The sequence below is a fragment of the Odontesthes bonariensis genome, chromosome 23 (assembly GCF_027942865.1).
Source record: "Odontesthes bonariensis isolate fOdoBon6 chromosome 23, fOdoBon6.hap1, whole genome shotgun sequence".
NCBI classification, from domain to species: Eukaryota; Metazoa; Chordata; class Actinopteri; order Atheriniformes; family Atherinopsidae; genus Odontesthes; species Odontesthes bonariensis.
In genome coordinates, this window is record NC_134528.1 from 3516998 (window position 1) to 3533016 (window position 16019).

Consider the following 16019-nt stretch of genomic DNA (forward strand, 5'->3'; position numbering starts at 1 on the left):
TGAATACCGCGATTGAAAAAAATCGCACAGTGTGTACCCAGCTTAACACTCACCTGTCACCTGTAGAGCCGCTGCAAGCTCCGATATCGGCGTAATTTGAAATACAGAGAGCAACGGTGAGAAACTTGTCTTTTTAGCTGCTCTGAGGCTATTTTTCTGTTGTTTCTCGGTGTGCTAAAGAAAGTTGTGGTGATATAAAAATCTATGAGAGTGAACTGAGGTTGTTAATGGTGTGATATTTTGGAACTTGTGTGTATTGAGTCATATTCAAAATGTCAGACTTTTTCAAAAAAATTGAAAAAAAGGGGACATGCCAAATGTTTCCAGCGTTGTCTCAGTATTCTTTACTTTTAAGAATTTCCAAGGAACTGGGACAGTGTATTTTCATATAAAGAACATTTTTGTGTGAATAGGGTGAGCCCTGGATGGCAGAGGTGGTGGCAAAATGTAATTATATGATAATTCCTGCGGGGGCGTGGGCTTCGATAATCTCACTCCTTTTTGAACATACCTCTATTTCCACCCCTGACAACAATTAGTCCTCAGACAGTGATGTGCACATTTGAGATAGATGAATAATTAATACTGATGAACAATTAACACACCCATGTGTCACAAGTAGATATAAAAGCAGCGCAAAGTGGTTCAATGCATTCCATTAAAAACAATGGCTGCTTTAGCAGTATTAGAAATGCAAATGGTACAATTTGAAGAGAGCGTGTGTTCAGAGACAGAGAGGATTTGCTGGCATATGATGGCGACTGACTCATTAGCCGTTTTGAGGGAAATCCTCCTGGAACTGTGCGCAGAGCTGTGGCTGGTGTTGGAGCGCAACACAGCGAGGAGCCATGCGGTGCCTGTGCTCACAGGTGATTTGCACACTGGGGTTCCTATAGCAACCGGGGCATTCCAGAGGGCGCTGGCCAACCGATTGGGACTGTGCCAGTCTACCCTGAGCCGAGCCATGCCAGCCGTGTGGGACAGAATTATCCGCGTCTCAGCCACGTATATCAAATTCCCACAATGCAGTTGAACAGGCCAACATTAGCCGCATTCGGACTGTAGGAACCTTTGGCAGTTCTTATAACCTTTTAATGAACGGGGCCGTTTTCTCCTGCATTCGCACATACAGGAACTCGGGACCATCTCCCTCAGTTCCTGGAACCATTTTAGCTCCTTCTCCTCTGCTGGGTCTGTTCTGGGTTCTATAGGAGCACATCTGACGGAGGTGTTTGGTGGTCGGTAGCTCCGCCCCTTGTCATGTTGTCAGGCTGAAATGTTTCCTCATACGACACAGACACAACCTTGGCGTGTTTAATAAGTTAAACTTACACGTGGTCTCCTTTGTCTGCGGCGCTCTGCTCTCCTTCCTTCAGGAAACCAAGAAGTATGGCCTGCGCTCCATCCTTCGTCTCCTGACTCTCTCTGTGAGCTCTTCCAGCCTCCATGTTAGACGCCCCATGTGATCGTCCATGATTAATATCACCATCATGCAGACCATGAACACGGCGTCCTCCCCGCTCTCCATGTTAGCTTCTTGGTGGTGTTTTTTTCTTCTCTTACTGTTATGCCTGTGTTACTCTCTCTTTTCTTCCTTACTGTTGTATGTTTTGTTCTGTTTTGTAGTTGAATGTGGCGCTAAAGTAACACGTTGCTATCGCAGACGGCTGCGCCGCATCAGTCCCGACTCATGTGCGAATGCAGACTGAAACAGTTCCGCTGGAGAAGGACAGTTATCAGAACGGTGTTCTTAGAACGGCTCTGTCCGAAAACGGGCAATTAAAGGGATAGTTTGCCTCTTTTGACATGAAGCTGTATGATATCCCATATCAGCAACATCATTTATGAACATCTTCTTACCCCCTGCTGCGTCCTGTGAGCCGAGTTCCAGCCTCATTTTGGCGTTGATGAAGGTAGTCCGGCTAGTTTGCTAGGGTCCTGAAAATAAAGCGTTTTGCTTCTCAAAACAATATGCGTTAAACAGAGTAATACATTTGCATCACAAAATTGTCCCTCCAGAAAAAGTCAGACCTCACATCGCTTGGTCCTATTTTTGCCTCCCTTCATATCACTGCGTTCAGCCACCTAGCAATAGCCGCGCCTGTTACAGTGTTTACTGCTCGGAAGCAGGGGACTGCTCGATCTGCTCTTCGGTCTGCACAGTTTACACAGCCCGTAGTGATACGAAGGGAGAGAAAATAGGGCCAAGCGATTGAGAAGCAGGCTAAAGTGGCCAGTATTACTTTGATTATTTATTGGTACCAGCGACAATGCTAAGAATGCTATTTCTTTAATGATTACAACAACTAACGTTGTCTTTTACTTTGTTTACTGGAACATTTAGTTCTACACTGTTGATGTGGCGTAAATAAACATCTGTGAAAAGAACCGGATTATCGCGTCCAATCAGTGGGCGGCATATTGGCAGATGACTTTGGTTCTGTCGACTCCGCCGTCTGGAAGAACTTTAACATGAAAATGGCCGAGTAAAAGTTCCGTACCCTTCTCCATGTTTGGTGGATCCGCCGATTACTTTCTTTTCCTGTTCCACAGCAGACAGCAGCAGACTTTTACAGAATAAAAGCCTGTGAGCAACAGTCTTTTACAATAATAAAACCTGCGTTAATGCGTGATAAAATATTTATCGGCGTTAAATAATAAACAAGTTAACGCGATAATAACGAGTTAACTGGCCCAGCCCTAATAAAAATGGTTACAGATGAATCATACACATGGAGTAACTAACCCACACACTTAAACCAGATTATAGAAAGACCAAACAAACAAAAAAAATAAATGAATGAATAGCATTTATTGTCATTACACCTTACAGCATAACGAAATTACAGTTCCAGTACACCCATCCGGACAGACACACAGGGAAAACAGACAGGGGAGACAGGTGACCATGGCCATGCGCTCCTTGCGGTGCGCTGCCAGGACAAAGAGGGCACGCAGCTCATTGAAGAGCGCAGCCGCTCCTTTAATAAGAGAAAGAAAGGACCCACATTAGGTGAGAGGAGGAGAAAGAAAATAAAAATCATACTTCACACTTTACCCTTTATCAGGATACAGTTTGAGATCGCAAAAAAAAAACCTCAGCACGAAAAGCAACACATACACACAACATCATTAAGCAGTGGGACCAGTGAAGAGGTGAGGAATTGCGTGTGTTATCAATGAGTGTGTGTGTGCATGCGTGTGTGTTCAATAAGTCTGCGCAGAGTGTTGTATCAGGCGTTTTGTCCTTGACAGTTGGAATATGTCAGCCAGTTCAACAGTTCTCACAGAGACCCCTCAGGAAGGGGAGGGGGGAGCACATGGGAAAGAGCATCATGTTTTCATAACAAACGTGGAGAACGATTTTGCAGCTGGCTACAAGGCCAGTGTGGGGCGCCGGATTGGAATAACAATTTATTTAGGTCAGACAGACAACTGATTATGTTGCCTGTCTTCTTGTCCTTGCTGGTTGTCTCATGGCGAAAGTCCCGAATTCAACCGAATTTGTGGGATGTGGACCCTTTCCGCCCGGTCCAAGTGATCAATCAGCCATTCTCCCAGATTAATCCATTTCTATTCTGAGTCCAGGAATCTCAGCCAGCCTGCGAACCTGTGTAAGGATCGCATCCAGCTTCCCATTCTGCTCGCGTAGAAGAGAGTACATGGCGGCGCGTGCACACGCGTGCACACGCTGCGGCTTCTCTCTCTCCCGATAGTCCAGCGTTTTCGTGTTTTTTGTCCTGCAAATCGCAGTGTGTTTGTACGTCTTCGTCGTGTATAAATGTTTCAAACCGCAAATACAGCCGTGAGTTCCTGCTTGCTGTCAGGAAATCTCTTTTTCCGAACATAAATGACGAACTCAAAGAGGAGCTGCATGACGAATCCAAAGAGGAGCTAAATGACGAACTCAAAGAGGAGCTACGAGCCTGTGACCTGCTCAGGAAGCCCGCATCATCAATGCCACCGTCACCACCTTCGTCTCGGCCAGAGTGGAAGCGCCACAAGCGGAGTGAAAGGAAGCAGAAGCGGGGCAAGCGCGGAGGTATCCGCGCGAGGCTGGCGGCTAGCCCGCATAAACCGGCTATTCCATCCATGGTCCTGGCTAATGTACGCTCATTGGACAATAAACTGGACTACATACGCTTACTATGATCAACACAGAAGAATGTGGAAGACTGTTGTGTTTTTGTGTTCACGGAAACATGGCTAAACAACAACGTTCCGGACCATGCTATCCAGCTCGAGAGGCTCACATGCCACCGTGCCGACAGAGCTCTCGCTGAAGGAGGTAAGACCCGCGGCGGCGGGCTCTGTGTTTACATAAACGATGCCTGGTGCCGCGATGCTGCTGTGGTTTATAGACACTGCTCACCATTAGTGGAGTTTATAGTTATTAAGGGCCGACCATTCTATTTACCGAGGGAATTTACAGCTGTTATAATTGTAGCTGTTTATATACCTCCGAGCTCCAGCAACAGGAATAGAAATGAGGCACTGAATGAACTGTATCCACACATTAGTGATCAGCAGACAGCACACCCTGATGCTTTTTTTATCCTAGCTGGGGATTTTAACCACGCAGATCCAAGAAGCCTCCTTCCAAAAATTCACAAACACATTAACTTTCCAACAAGAGGAAACAATACACTGGACCAAGTTTTTACCACCATGAGAGGAGCTTACAAAGCGGTTCCCCTCCCCCACATCGGCACCTCTGACCACATCAGTGTCATGCTAATGCCCGCATATAGACCTCTGGTTAAAGTCACCAAACCAGTTTGCAAGCAGGTACCAGTATGGCCAGAGGGTTCTTCAGAAGCTCTCCAAGACTGCTTCTACACCACAGATTGGAATATGTTCAAAGAAGCTGCTACTGACAATAACAACACCACAGATCTCCAGGAGTACTCAGACACTGTCTGCTCATACATCAACCAAGTGTATTGATGATGTCACTGACCTGAAGACCATCACTGTGAGGGCCAATCAAAAGCCATGGCTGACAAAGGAGGTCCACAGTCTACTGAGAGCCAGAAATGCTGCCTTCACAGCAGGAGATCAGGTGGGCCTGAGGACAGCCAGAAACAACCTGTCCAAGGGCATTAAAAAAGCCAAAAAACAGTATTCCAAGAAGATATCCCACCATTTCAGAACCAGTAATGATGCACGAAGTCTGTGGCGAGGAATTCAGGCCATTACGGACTATAAGCCGACTCCACAGACATGTGACAACACCACATCTATGCTAAATGAACAGAACAATTTTTTTGCTCGGTTTGAAGCACATAACAGCACACCTGCACAGAATTATCCCATCTCTCCTGGCGACCAGGAACTGATGCTGTCCACAGACAGTGTGAGGCGATCTTTCAGCAAGATCAACGCTCGAAAAGCTCCTGGCCCTGAGAACATACCGGGCCGGGTGTTAAAGGACTGTGCAGGGGAAGTAGCAGCTGTCTTCACAGACATTTTCAATATCTCGCTGAGTCAGACCATCGTCCCCACCTGCTTTAAATCCACCACCATCATCCCTGTACCGAAGAAGGCATCACCCTCCTCTCTGAATGACTATCGGCCAGTAGCACTCACCCCCATCGCCATGAAGTGCTTTGAAAGACTAGTCATGCAACACATCAAATCCGTCCTTCCTGCTTCTCTGGATCCTTTCCAATTTGCATATCGGCCAAATCGTTCCACCGATGATGCCATCTCAACTGCCCTACACACAGCTCTCACTCATTTAGACACTAAGGACTCTTATGTCAGAATGCTATTTATTGATTTCAGCTTGGCATTTAAAGGAGAACTCCGGGGCATTTGAAGCGCATTTCCATTGCTAGAGGTTGTCAAATACTGATAGTAGGACACAGACAGGTGCAAATCTGCGCTCCCTGTGTGGAGATTGCGCTGTTCGCTCAGCCTGTCATGCGAGGCTAATACGTGGTGGCTAGGGGCAAGCGCTAACCCTTCCACGTAAAACAACAACTTGCACACTGCAGAAACGTCACACCACTTTATAAACCATCCGACAATAAAGTCACAAGCCTTACCGTCAAAACCATATGCATGGTTCTCACATTACTGGCATGGGGACGTTACAAAACAACTTTATAAACAGCATGTAACTCACCGGTTAGTTGTACGCTCGCGCATGTGAAAGCCCAAAAGAGTCGATGGACGATAATCCCATATACAAAACAATTATCTTCTCTAGAAAAACTGCGTTCAAGTTTTTAAAACATTACAACAATATTACTGGGCATGTATTGTCCACACAGGGAGCGCAGATTTGCACCTGTCTGTGTCCTACTATCAGTATTTGACAACCTCTAGCAATGGAAATGCGCTTCAAATGCCCCGGAGTTCTCCTTTAATACTATCATTCCCCAACAACTTATTCAGAAACTGGACAGTCTAGGGCTCAGTGCCTCAATGTGCAACTGGCTGTTAGACTTTCTGACTGGAAGACCACAGGCAGTACGGGTCGGCAGCAACTCATCCAGTACCATCGTGTTAAACACAGGGGCACCCCAAGGATGCGTGCTGAGCCCCCTTCTATTCACTCTGCTGACACATGACTGCACTCCAACAAACAGCTCCAACTTCTTCTTCAAGTTTGCGGACGATACGACTGTGGTGGGTCTCATTCACAAAAACGACGAGACAAACTACAGGAGTGAGGTGAGCCGCCTGGTCCAGTGGTGTGGACACAACAATCTTTCTCTGAATGTGGAAAAAACAAAGGAGATGGTTGTGGACTTCAGGAAGCTGCCCTCCCAGCATGCTCCTCTAACCATCAATGGTACTGCTGTGGAAAAAGTGAGTAGCACCAGGTTCCTGGGTGTAGACATCTCGGAGGACCTGTCCTGGAGTATGAACACTGCATCACTGGCCAAGAAGGCCCACCAGCGCCTATACTTTCTCCGCAAGCTGAAAAGAGCCAGAGCTCCAACCTCCATCTTGTGCACCTTTTACAAAGGTGCCATCGAGAGCATCATGACCAGCTGCATCACAGTGTGGTACGGCAACTGCACAGCATCCTGTCGCAAGTCCCTCCAGCGCATTGTGAGAGCAGCTGAGAAGATTGTCGGCACCTCATTCCCTTCTCTTCAGGACCTTCATAACACCCGCCTCACTCGAAAGGCCCTCAGCATAGCGGGCGATCTTACACACCCTCTGTACGGCTTCTTCAGCCTGCTGCCATCAGGGAGGAGACTGAGGAGCCTCCGAGCCAGAACCAGCAGACTGAGGGACAGCTTCGTTCACCAGGCAGTCAGGAGGATCAACTCCCTCCCTGCTCTGCCTTTCTAACCTCATCCTGTATATATTTGCACATAAACATATTTAACTTATTTTATTTTATTTTACTTACTTCTGCCTTTGCCACTTTACTCTGATGTCAATATCAGAGACCTTGTATATATATATCCACATTTTGCTGTCACTCTGATTACCGGTCACCATAGTTTAGTTTATTGTATTAAAGTGTTAACTTAAGTTATATGCAACCGCTGCGCTGAACTATCGAGCTGGAGAGAAACGTCATTTCAAGCCTGTGTATGTCCTTTACGTATACAGATCTGACAAATAAAGCTGACTTTGACTTTGACTTTGATCTCAGCCTGAGCGTTGATTGCTCTTGTGACCCCATCAAACGCTGTCCACGTTCTCTTAATTTCGTGAAATACCAGGTATCCTCCAACTCCAAACAGCAGGAACCCGAGTATCATAAATCCGAATATGTACACATCTTCGGCGTCCTCGACAGACAGCATCGCCAAACACACGATCCGCCACTTCCCCCAGGCGTCCATTGAGTGTCCAGCGAAGAATGTCCCGTCGGGGCATGAGGGTTCTCCTTTCCCCAACTTTGCATTAGAGACAATTTGATCAATAGCGTTGAGAGACCAGCTGACCAAATCAAATCAAATCAAATCAAATTTATTTGTATAGCACATTTCATGTACAAACAGTTCAAAGTGCTTTACATAAAATAAAAGCATTGCAGCAGGGAGTGCAAGAAGCATTAAAAATACATACCAGATCCATCATACTTGAATTCGTCTGATATGTAAAAAGATGCTCCAAAAAGACACAGACACGCTGAGCAGGGCAAAAAAAGGAAGGGAGGAGCAGAGAGAAAATGCGACCTCTTCCACCGAGAGCAAGACAAAAATAAAAGGGAATATCCATACATAAAACAACCCCTTCAACATAATCCCATTCATTCCCACCCTGGTCACTGCCCTACATCTGCACACCTGACATGAGGGAGTAGTACACATGAATAAAAGTGAATGCACATGAGGTATTATCTTCTACATTTTGAAATGCATCCAGGAAAGGACCCCATATGATTTGAAATTGAACAGCAGAATGTTGAAGTGAGTGTCTTATTTTTTCCAGTTTTAAACATGAAAAAATGCTGAAATGAAAAACTGAGAAATATGATCTCTGCTGTTAGATCTCATCAGAACTCTGGCTGCAGCATTTTGGATCAGCTGAAGGCCCGACTTGTATCGGCTCAGACTGTGTTTTGTATAGTTTGGGAACCTCAGGGTTGCATCTGTGTTTTTCATTGTTAGTTATGTTTGAGGGGCGAGACTCAGAAAGAAGGATTGCTGGTTGTGGCGGTGGATTATGGACTATGATTCCGATTAGAGAATCAAGGCACTTGGACAGAGAGATCTGATGTGTCTTCTTTAATGAATGATGTTGAACTTTAACATCATTGTACAACATATGTATGTGTGCGGTCTGAAAATATATAGAAAAGCAATAAAATGTATCAGAAAATCTGCTCAGAATATCATTCAACAGTTAAATCAGAATAAACATTCATAAATAAACTGCCATATGATTTAAAGTTTACCAGTAATATCCCTCACTTATGTACAAACTGTTACTTAAGCATAACACAACAACAGAAATGCAATATAATTGGCAGAGGAAACTGTACAAATTCCAACATAAAGTTAGCAGAGGCAAAGCATGCTGAACAGCATTGGAGCCTCACATATCAAAGTAACCACAAAATACTCCCATGTAACACAAACTAGAATAAATGATCAACATATGCATGACTAAGAAGTAGAAAGCACTTACATGTCCTCAAGAACGCTCACAAGGGATAACAAAACCAGAGAAAGTCCATGCAGCTTCACACAGTCTGCTGACTTGCTGGTCTGCTGCTCTTAGTGTGGCTGAACATGCCCTGACCTGTTCAGCTGCGTTACTGCCTTTCACCAGTAGATGGCGTTTCACCTGCTGGCTTTCTCAGTTATTTATTTTGTACATAGGACTAGCTTAGTCCACAATGGTGTTTATTGATGGAAGCACCATTGATTTAATCATTGTACCAACTTTAATAAATTCTATTGTGCTATTTTAAAGGAGGAGTTGTTTTCTGCTCATTGTGTGTGTTTCACTGTGAGAATCGCTGACTTTTTAAAACCTCTTCTACATTTTAAAGTACACATGGAAGGCATATTTGATTAGAAATTGATCAACATGATATATTCTTCATTTAGATTGGAAGGCTGCGGGTTGTCAGAGGTCAGCTGTGCTTCTCTGGTCTCAGCTCTGAAGTCCAACCCCTCCCATCTGACAGAACTGGACCTGAGCTGGAACATGCTGCAGGACTCAGGAGTGAAGGAGCTGTGCAGCTTTCTGCAGAGTCCACACTGTGGCCTGAAGACTCTGAGGTCAGACACCATCTTTTAGTTGTGTGTTCACATTAATATGATGTAAGCTGTGCTGACATTAAATCGGAGATATAAGACGTTTAAAGATCCATATAGATGACCCCCCCCCCCCAATAAAGGTGTCTTCCCATTCAAAATCTTTGAGAAAATTGATGAGAAACTGAATGAAATAAAACAGCATATCTGTGACAGCCATTAGCTGATGTGGCTTTGTGGAAGTGTTTACATCAAAGACTTAGGATGTAAAGGCTTTTACTGGTTTTCTGTTGTTTTTATGGGGATAAAAAGACAAAAATCATGAAAAAAGTTCATTATTTGGAATAGCTGTGTTCATATTTGTGTACAAGAATGAAGAAAATGACCAAAAAAGGCCAAAAACACTTGTAAATATGTTCAGAATCACTACAAGTTTTGTAATCTAAGATGCTGCCTGACACGACCTGGCTCAAAAGCCGTATCAAAAAGGAGGAAGCACACGGTTTGTGAGTTAAAAGGAAATCCAATTTATTTAAACAATTCAAACTTAAAAGTAAGTTTTAAAAGTAAAACGATGGGATGTGGCAATCAGTCATCAGTAGTGTAGTGGTGTTGTGGAGCATGAATCTGCTGCGAAGGTGTTGTATGGTGCCAAATATAACAAGAGCATAAACCAAACAAACCCAAAACCAAAAACCCAGCCAGGAACCAAAAGGGAAGAACTAACAAAATAAGGCGGCTTAAATCCACTCCCACAGACGGCCAGGTGTACGAGCTGCTGCAATCACTGCTGCACACTCCAATCAGCTTCCTGGTCTGAGGGAGGAGACAAAAAGAAAGAGGGAGGAGAGAGACCAGTGTTGCCAGATTGGGCGGGTGGCCGCCCAATTGGGCGTCTTTTGACTGCCTCCGGCGGGCAGAAAATTCCTTCGGGCAAATCAAATTGTGTTCCTATCAATCCATACAGTGTAGGCCTACGTACACAGCAGGCGGCAGATATGCCGTAGCTGGTTGAACAGAGTCATATATGGCCCTGAGGTTGAGTAGCCGGAAACGTTCTAAAATTTATACGATAAATTTTATTTTATATGATAAATTTTACACCTTTTCCATAAGGCTACCGGTACTCAACCAGCTACAGCACTAAGCAAGGGACCTTAAAGACCACGCAGAGACAAAAAGACACAAGGCTAACTGTCTCCCGAACGTCAACACTAGCATCAAGTCCTTTGCTAGACCAACAACCAGTTCTGATGGCGAGATCAACAATGACCAGAAAAGAAGGGAAATTAGAGTTGCAACATACGTGGCGTGCCACACGTCGATCAATGCAGTGGATGATCTGTCAGACATCCTAGAAGAGGAATTTGGGAAGTTTCGAATGCATCGCACCAAGTGCACGGCCATGATAAAATCAGTGCTGGCCCCTCACTTTAGAAGTGAGCTTAAGAGCGACATAGGTGAGTCCCCATTCTCCCTCTACTGAGACGAAACCTCCGATATATCGGTCAACAAGCTGCTCTGTATATGCATTAAATACCGCCCGGAATAAATACCGGAAAGAAAGAAAGAAAGGGTGTAGGCGGATTACTGCCCTGATTCAAAAAAAAAAAAAAAAAAAGTAGGACTTAAACACTTTAGCATTATACTGACATGAAAAACAAAACAAAAAAACAACTTTGTAACACTGTGAATGATACTTGTTATGTGCTTAATGAGTAATATGTTTCAGAATTTAAGTATTACTCAAATATTAAATGTTTTCATGTGAAAAACGTTGTTGGGCGGTTTTTTGCTGAAGTGGGCGGGTTTTGGAACGTGATTGGGCGGAAATCGCTCAACCTAATCTGGCAACACTGAGAGAGACATGCCCGGTACAAGCCCCAGGGGCTGTGACACTGCTACACAGTACTACTCATGCTCTCACTCATCACGTGCACATTAGGTGATTACATTGAATACTGCCCTCATAAACTGTAACGTTTGAGCTCTTTTTCACTTGTTCTGTTGGACTGTTTTAACCTGCATCCTGTTGGCTTCAGCTCACATGCTTTATTCTTTATTCAGATTGCAGTGCTGTGGGTTGTCAGACGTCAGCTGTACTTCTCTGGTCTCAGCTCTGAAATCTAACCCCTCCCATCTGACAGAACTGGACCTGAGGTACAACTACAACCTGCAGGAATCAGCAGCGAAGCAACTGTCTGATCTTGTGGAGAGTCCAGACTACAAACTGAAGACTCTGAGGTCAGTTCACTGAATGGAACTGTTGGAGGTCTTCATGTTTCCAGACACAATTAATTCTCCTGCATCTTCATTTATAATTTCTAGTTAATCAAATGTAAGAAAACACATTGAATAATTCTTTGATGCTGACACTAATATTTAAGGCCTGCAAAGATATAAAAGCACATTTGATTCCATTTTTTCGACATGTTTTTGTGTTTCATTCAGATTTGAGCACTGCAGTTTGTCAGAGATCAGCTGTGCTCCTCTGGCCTCGGCTTTGAAGTCCAACCCCTCCAACGTGACAGAACTGGACCTGAGTAGGAACACCATAAAGGATTCAGAAGTGAAACAGCTGTGTGGTTTTCTGGGAAGTCCACTTTGCAGACTGAAGACTCTGAGGTCAGACGCCACCTTTTAGTTGTGTTCCAAGATGAATGTGATGTGAAAGCTGTGTTGACACTAAACTTTACATATCAGACTGATGTTATACTGATCCACACTGAGGACCATCACAGTAAGTCTGTTTTTTCAGTGTTTTTTCTCATAAGCATCTGAACATGCAGCAGAGGATCAGCATCATAATGACATGTGTTGGATGAGAAGATGGAACAAAGTCTCAGCATCCTGCAGTCCTAAAGATGGAGAAAAACAAATCTCCAGGTTGATTATAACATCTATAAAGGGAAACATTACTCTTATAATTTACAACTGAGGAATGCAGGAAAGTCCTACTTCTCTGACGTCATCACCAAAAATTGGTGATGAAACAACTCCACCGCTGCATCAAGAGTGTACAGCACTGAGAGAAACGGCGGAGAAGTGAAGCCCAAGCAAAGTTTGATCGCTGATGCGTTCAGTAGCGTTACGCCATACGAGTCGACGGCCACCAGGCACAAAGACCTTACAGATGCTGTAACATACACATGGTGCCCGTGTACACCGTCACAAAAGAGGGCTTTCAGAAAATGCTTCAGTTGCTGGACAAACGTTACAAAATACCATCCCGAATATATTTTAATCAAGTGGCCATTCCAAAAATCCACAACGAATGTAAAATGAATGTTGAATCCGAGCTCCATGAAATTGAACGTTTTGCCACAACCACAGAGCTGGGGTGGAGCCGGACGACTGAACCTTACATCAGTTTAACGCTCCATTTTATAACAACAAACTTCCAACTCAAGACCCGATGTCTGCAGACGTCCTTCTTTTGTATTATGTGTTTTACTTTTCAGAAAAATGCTTAGTTTTCACTGAACCCACAGTCATATCGTATCGCTATCGAGATATGAAATATGAAGGCATTTCACAGTTCATCTCAGATCTCAGGATCTCAGGCTCATGTAAAGTCTGCACAGTCAGAAGTCTGATCAATACTGCAAAGAGTGACTATATCCATGTTTTAATGTGCATAAACAGAAGTAAGGTCCAGTGAAGGGATGCACAACAGCAGGGTAACGTTGTAAAACTCTGCACCTTGAGGAATCTAACAGGTTGGTGATAGAAACTCTTCTGAAGTCATGTGGGCCGTGCTGCCAGGCTCCTGTACTACCTGCCTTCCGGTAACAAGGAGAACAGTTGGCTCCTTGATGATGCTGCGTGCCTTCCCAAAGCATCGCTTGTGGGGTTTGTCCTGCATGGCAGGGAGAGTTTCCCCTGTGCTATAATAATAATAATAATAATAATAATAATAATGTATTTTATTTATAACGCACTTTACATCAATTTAATGAGCTTAGAGTGCTACATTGTAAAACTAGCCAAAGAAAAAAAAAAACAAAAAAAAACAGTAAAATAGTATTAAGATTTTTCAGGCAAAATAAAGGCTTTTCTAAAAAGGTGAGTTTTCAGGCCTTTTTTAAAAGAATCCACAGTCTGTGGTGCCCTTAGATGGTCGAGGAGAGCATTCCACAGACTGGGTGCAGCTGAGCTGAAGGCCCGGTCGCCCATAGACCTGAGCCTTGTCCTTTGGAGCTGGAGGAGATTGGCCTGTCCAGAGCGGAGATGATGTGAGGAGGAATGGGGGGCGATGAGTTCTTTGATGTAGGGGGGGGCAGTGCCATGGAGGCACTGGTGGGACAGAAGGGAAATCTTGAATTCGATCCTGTACTGGACAGGAAGCCTATTGAGGGATTTGAGGATGGGTGTGATGTGGTGGTACTTCCGCCCCCCCATCAGGATCCTGGGAGCACAGTTCTGAATATACTGCAGCTGCTGGAGGTTCTTGCTGGGGATCCCGATGAGGAGTACGTTGCAGTAGTCCAGCCTGGAGGAGACAAAGGCATGGACAAGTTTTTCAGAATCAGGGAGAGTGAGTATGGGGCCGAGTTTGGTAATGTTTCTGAGGTGGAAGAAGGAGGTTTTGCAAAGTTGTTTGATGTGAGCCTCAAAGGTCAGGTGAGGGTCCATCCTAACACCGAGATTAATGACTGAGGGTGAAAGGTGGATGTCTTGGCCGGAGAAAATGATGCTGGTGATAGTGGATGACCGGATCTGGTGCGGAGTGCCAACAAGAATGGCTTCTGTTTTTGAGCTGTTTAGTTGCAGGAAGTTTGCCGTCATCCACGTCATGATCTCCTCCAGGCAGGTGGAAACTGTGGATAGGGCTGCAGAGGGGGTTGGGTTTGTTTTAATATAGATTTGGGTGTCATCAGTGTAGCAGTGGAACGATATTCCATGCCGGCTGATGACACCACCAAGGGGGAGCATGTACAGTGTGAAGAGGGTGGGGCCAAGGACAGAGCCTTGAGGGACACCACAGGTAACGGAGTGCATGTCTGAATTTGCACCTCCCAGGAATACATATTCTGTTCTGTCAGTGAGATATGATGTGAACCAAGCCAGGGTAGTGTCAGAAAGTCAGATGGAGGAGTGGAGGCGGTGTAGAAGGATGTGGTGGTCGATGGTGTCGAAAGCTGCGGTGAGGTCAAGAAGGATGAGAAGTGATGGAGAGCCAGCGTCAGCGGTCAGTAGCAGGTCATTGGTAACCCTGACCAGAGCGGTTTCTGTACTGTGGCCAGAGCGGAAACCAGACTGGAACTTCTCATACAAGCTGTTAGTGGTGAGGTGGTTGTGAAGTTGAGCAGAAACTACCTTTTCCAACACCTTTGATAGGAAAGGTAGGTTGGAGATGGGGCGGTAGTTGACAAGTGTTTCTGGGTCCAGGCTGGGCTTTTTGAGTAGTGGCTTGATGACAGCAGTTTTCAGGGACGTGGGAACATGGCCGGACCGGAGGGACTGATTGATGATTTTGGTGATCATGGGACTTATTGCAGACGAGTGACTTTTAATAAGTTGTGAGGGAAATGGGTCCAGGGCACAGGTGGAGGGCTTCATCTTCCTCAGAATGACTTCGATGTCATGCTGTGTGGTGTCAGTGAAACAGCAGAGGAGTTTAGTAGTCTCGGACTGAGGGTCCGAGGGAGCAGAGAGAGCGGGGGGGCTGGAAGGAGCGGAGGGTGGGGAGGCGGGGGTGCTAGAGAGAACGGAGCAGATGTTGTCTACTTTAGACTTAAAAAAGGAGATGAAGCTATTGCACTGCTCCTGCGTGCTATCTGAGTATAGGGGGGTTTGAGGTTTGAGGAGGTGATTTAAGGTTGAGAAAAGTTGCTTGGAATTACCAGGGCTATTGTTGATTTATATGGGAGTAGAACCGGGACCGAGTGTCACTGAGAGACTTGCTGTAGGCCTTCTGGTGTTCCCTGTAGGCCAGCTTGTGAGCAGCAAGTCTGGAGTCCTGGAAACACCGTTCAAGGACACGCCCCGTTCTTTTTAACAAGCGTAGCTCACTGGTATACCTGGGGGCTGTACGTGTGAAGGTGACAGTTCTAGGCTTGAGTGGCTCATGACGGTCCAGGAGGGTGCTGAGTGATGAATTGTATAAATCCACAGATTTATCCTGTGCTGTGCTGCTTCCACCAATCTCTGCAGTGTTTTGCGGCTGTAGGCAGACAGTATCACACCATAACACAGCCCGTCAGCAGCTTTTCGGTTGTGCTACTGTAGAAGCTGCTGATGATGTTGAGATTCATGCCAAACTTCCTCAGCTTCCTCAGGAAGTGGAGCCACTGGGAGCTTTCATGCACAACATATCCACAAGCAGAGTCCAGGATA

At 45.2% G+C, this 16019-nt stretch overlaps 2 protein-coding genes across 7 annotated transcripts in view; one reads left to right on the top strand and one right to left on the bottom strand.

Annotated features, from left to right (window-relative positions):
* Nucleotides 1-16019, bottom strand: part of LOC142373457 (NACHT, LRR and PYD domains-containing protein 14-like) — a 337305-nt gene that overhangs the window by 154923 nt on the left and 166363 nt on the right. The window lies entirely within an intron of this gene.
* Nucleotides 1-16019, top strand: part of LOC142373460 (NACHT, LRR and PYD domains-containing protein 12-like) — a 65918-nt gene that overhangs the window by 45366 nt on the left and 4533 nt on the right. For both annotated transcript variants that reach the window (XM_075456726.1, XM_075456727.1), the window contains exons 14-16: nucleotides 9531-9704; nucleotides 11748-11924; nucleotides 12132-12305. In XM_075456726.1, coding sequence (XP_075312841.1) covers nucleotides 9531-9704; nucleotides 11748-11924; nucleotides 12132-12305 — 525 coding nt within the window. The remainder of the gene's footprint in view (nucleotides 1-9530; nucleotides 9705-11747; nucleotides 11925-12131; nucleotides 12306-16019) is intronic.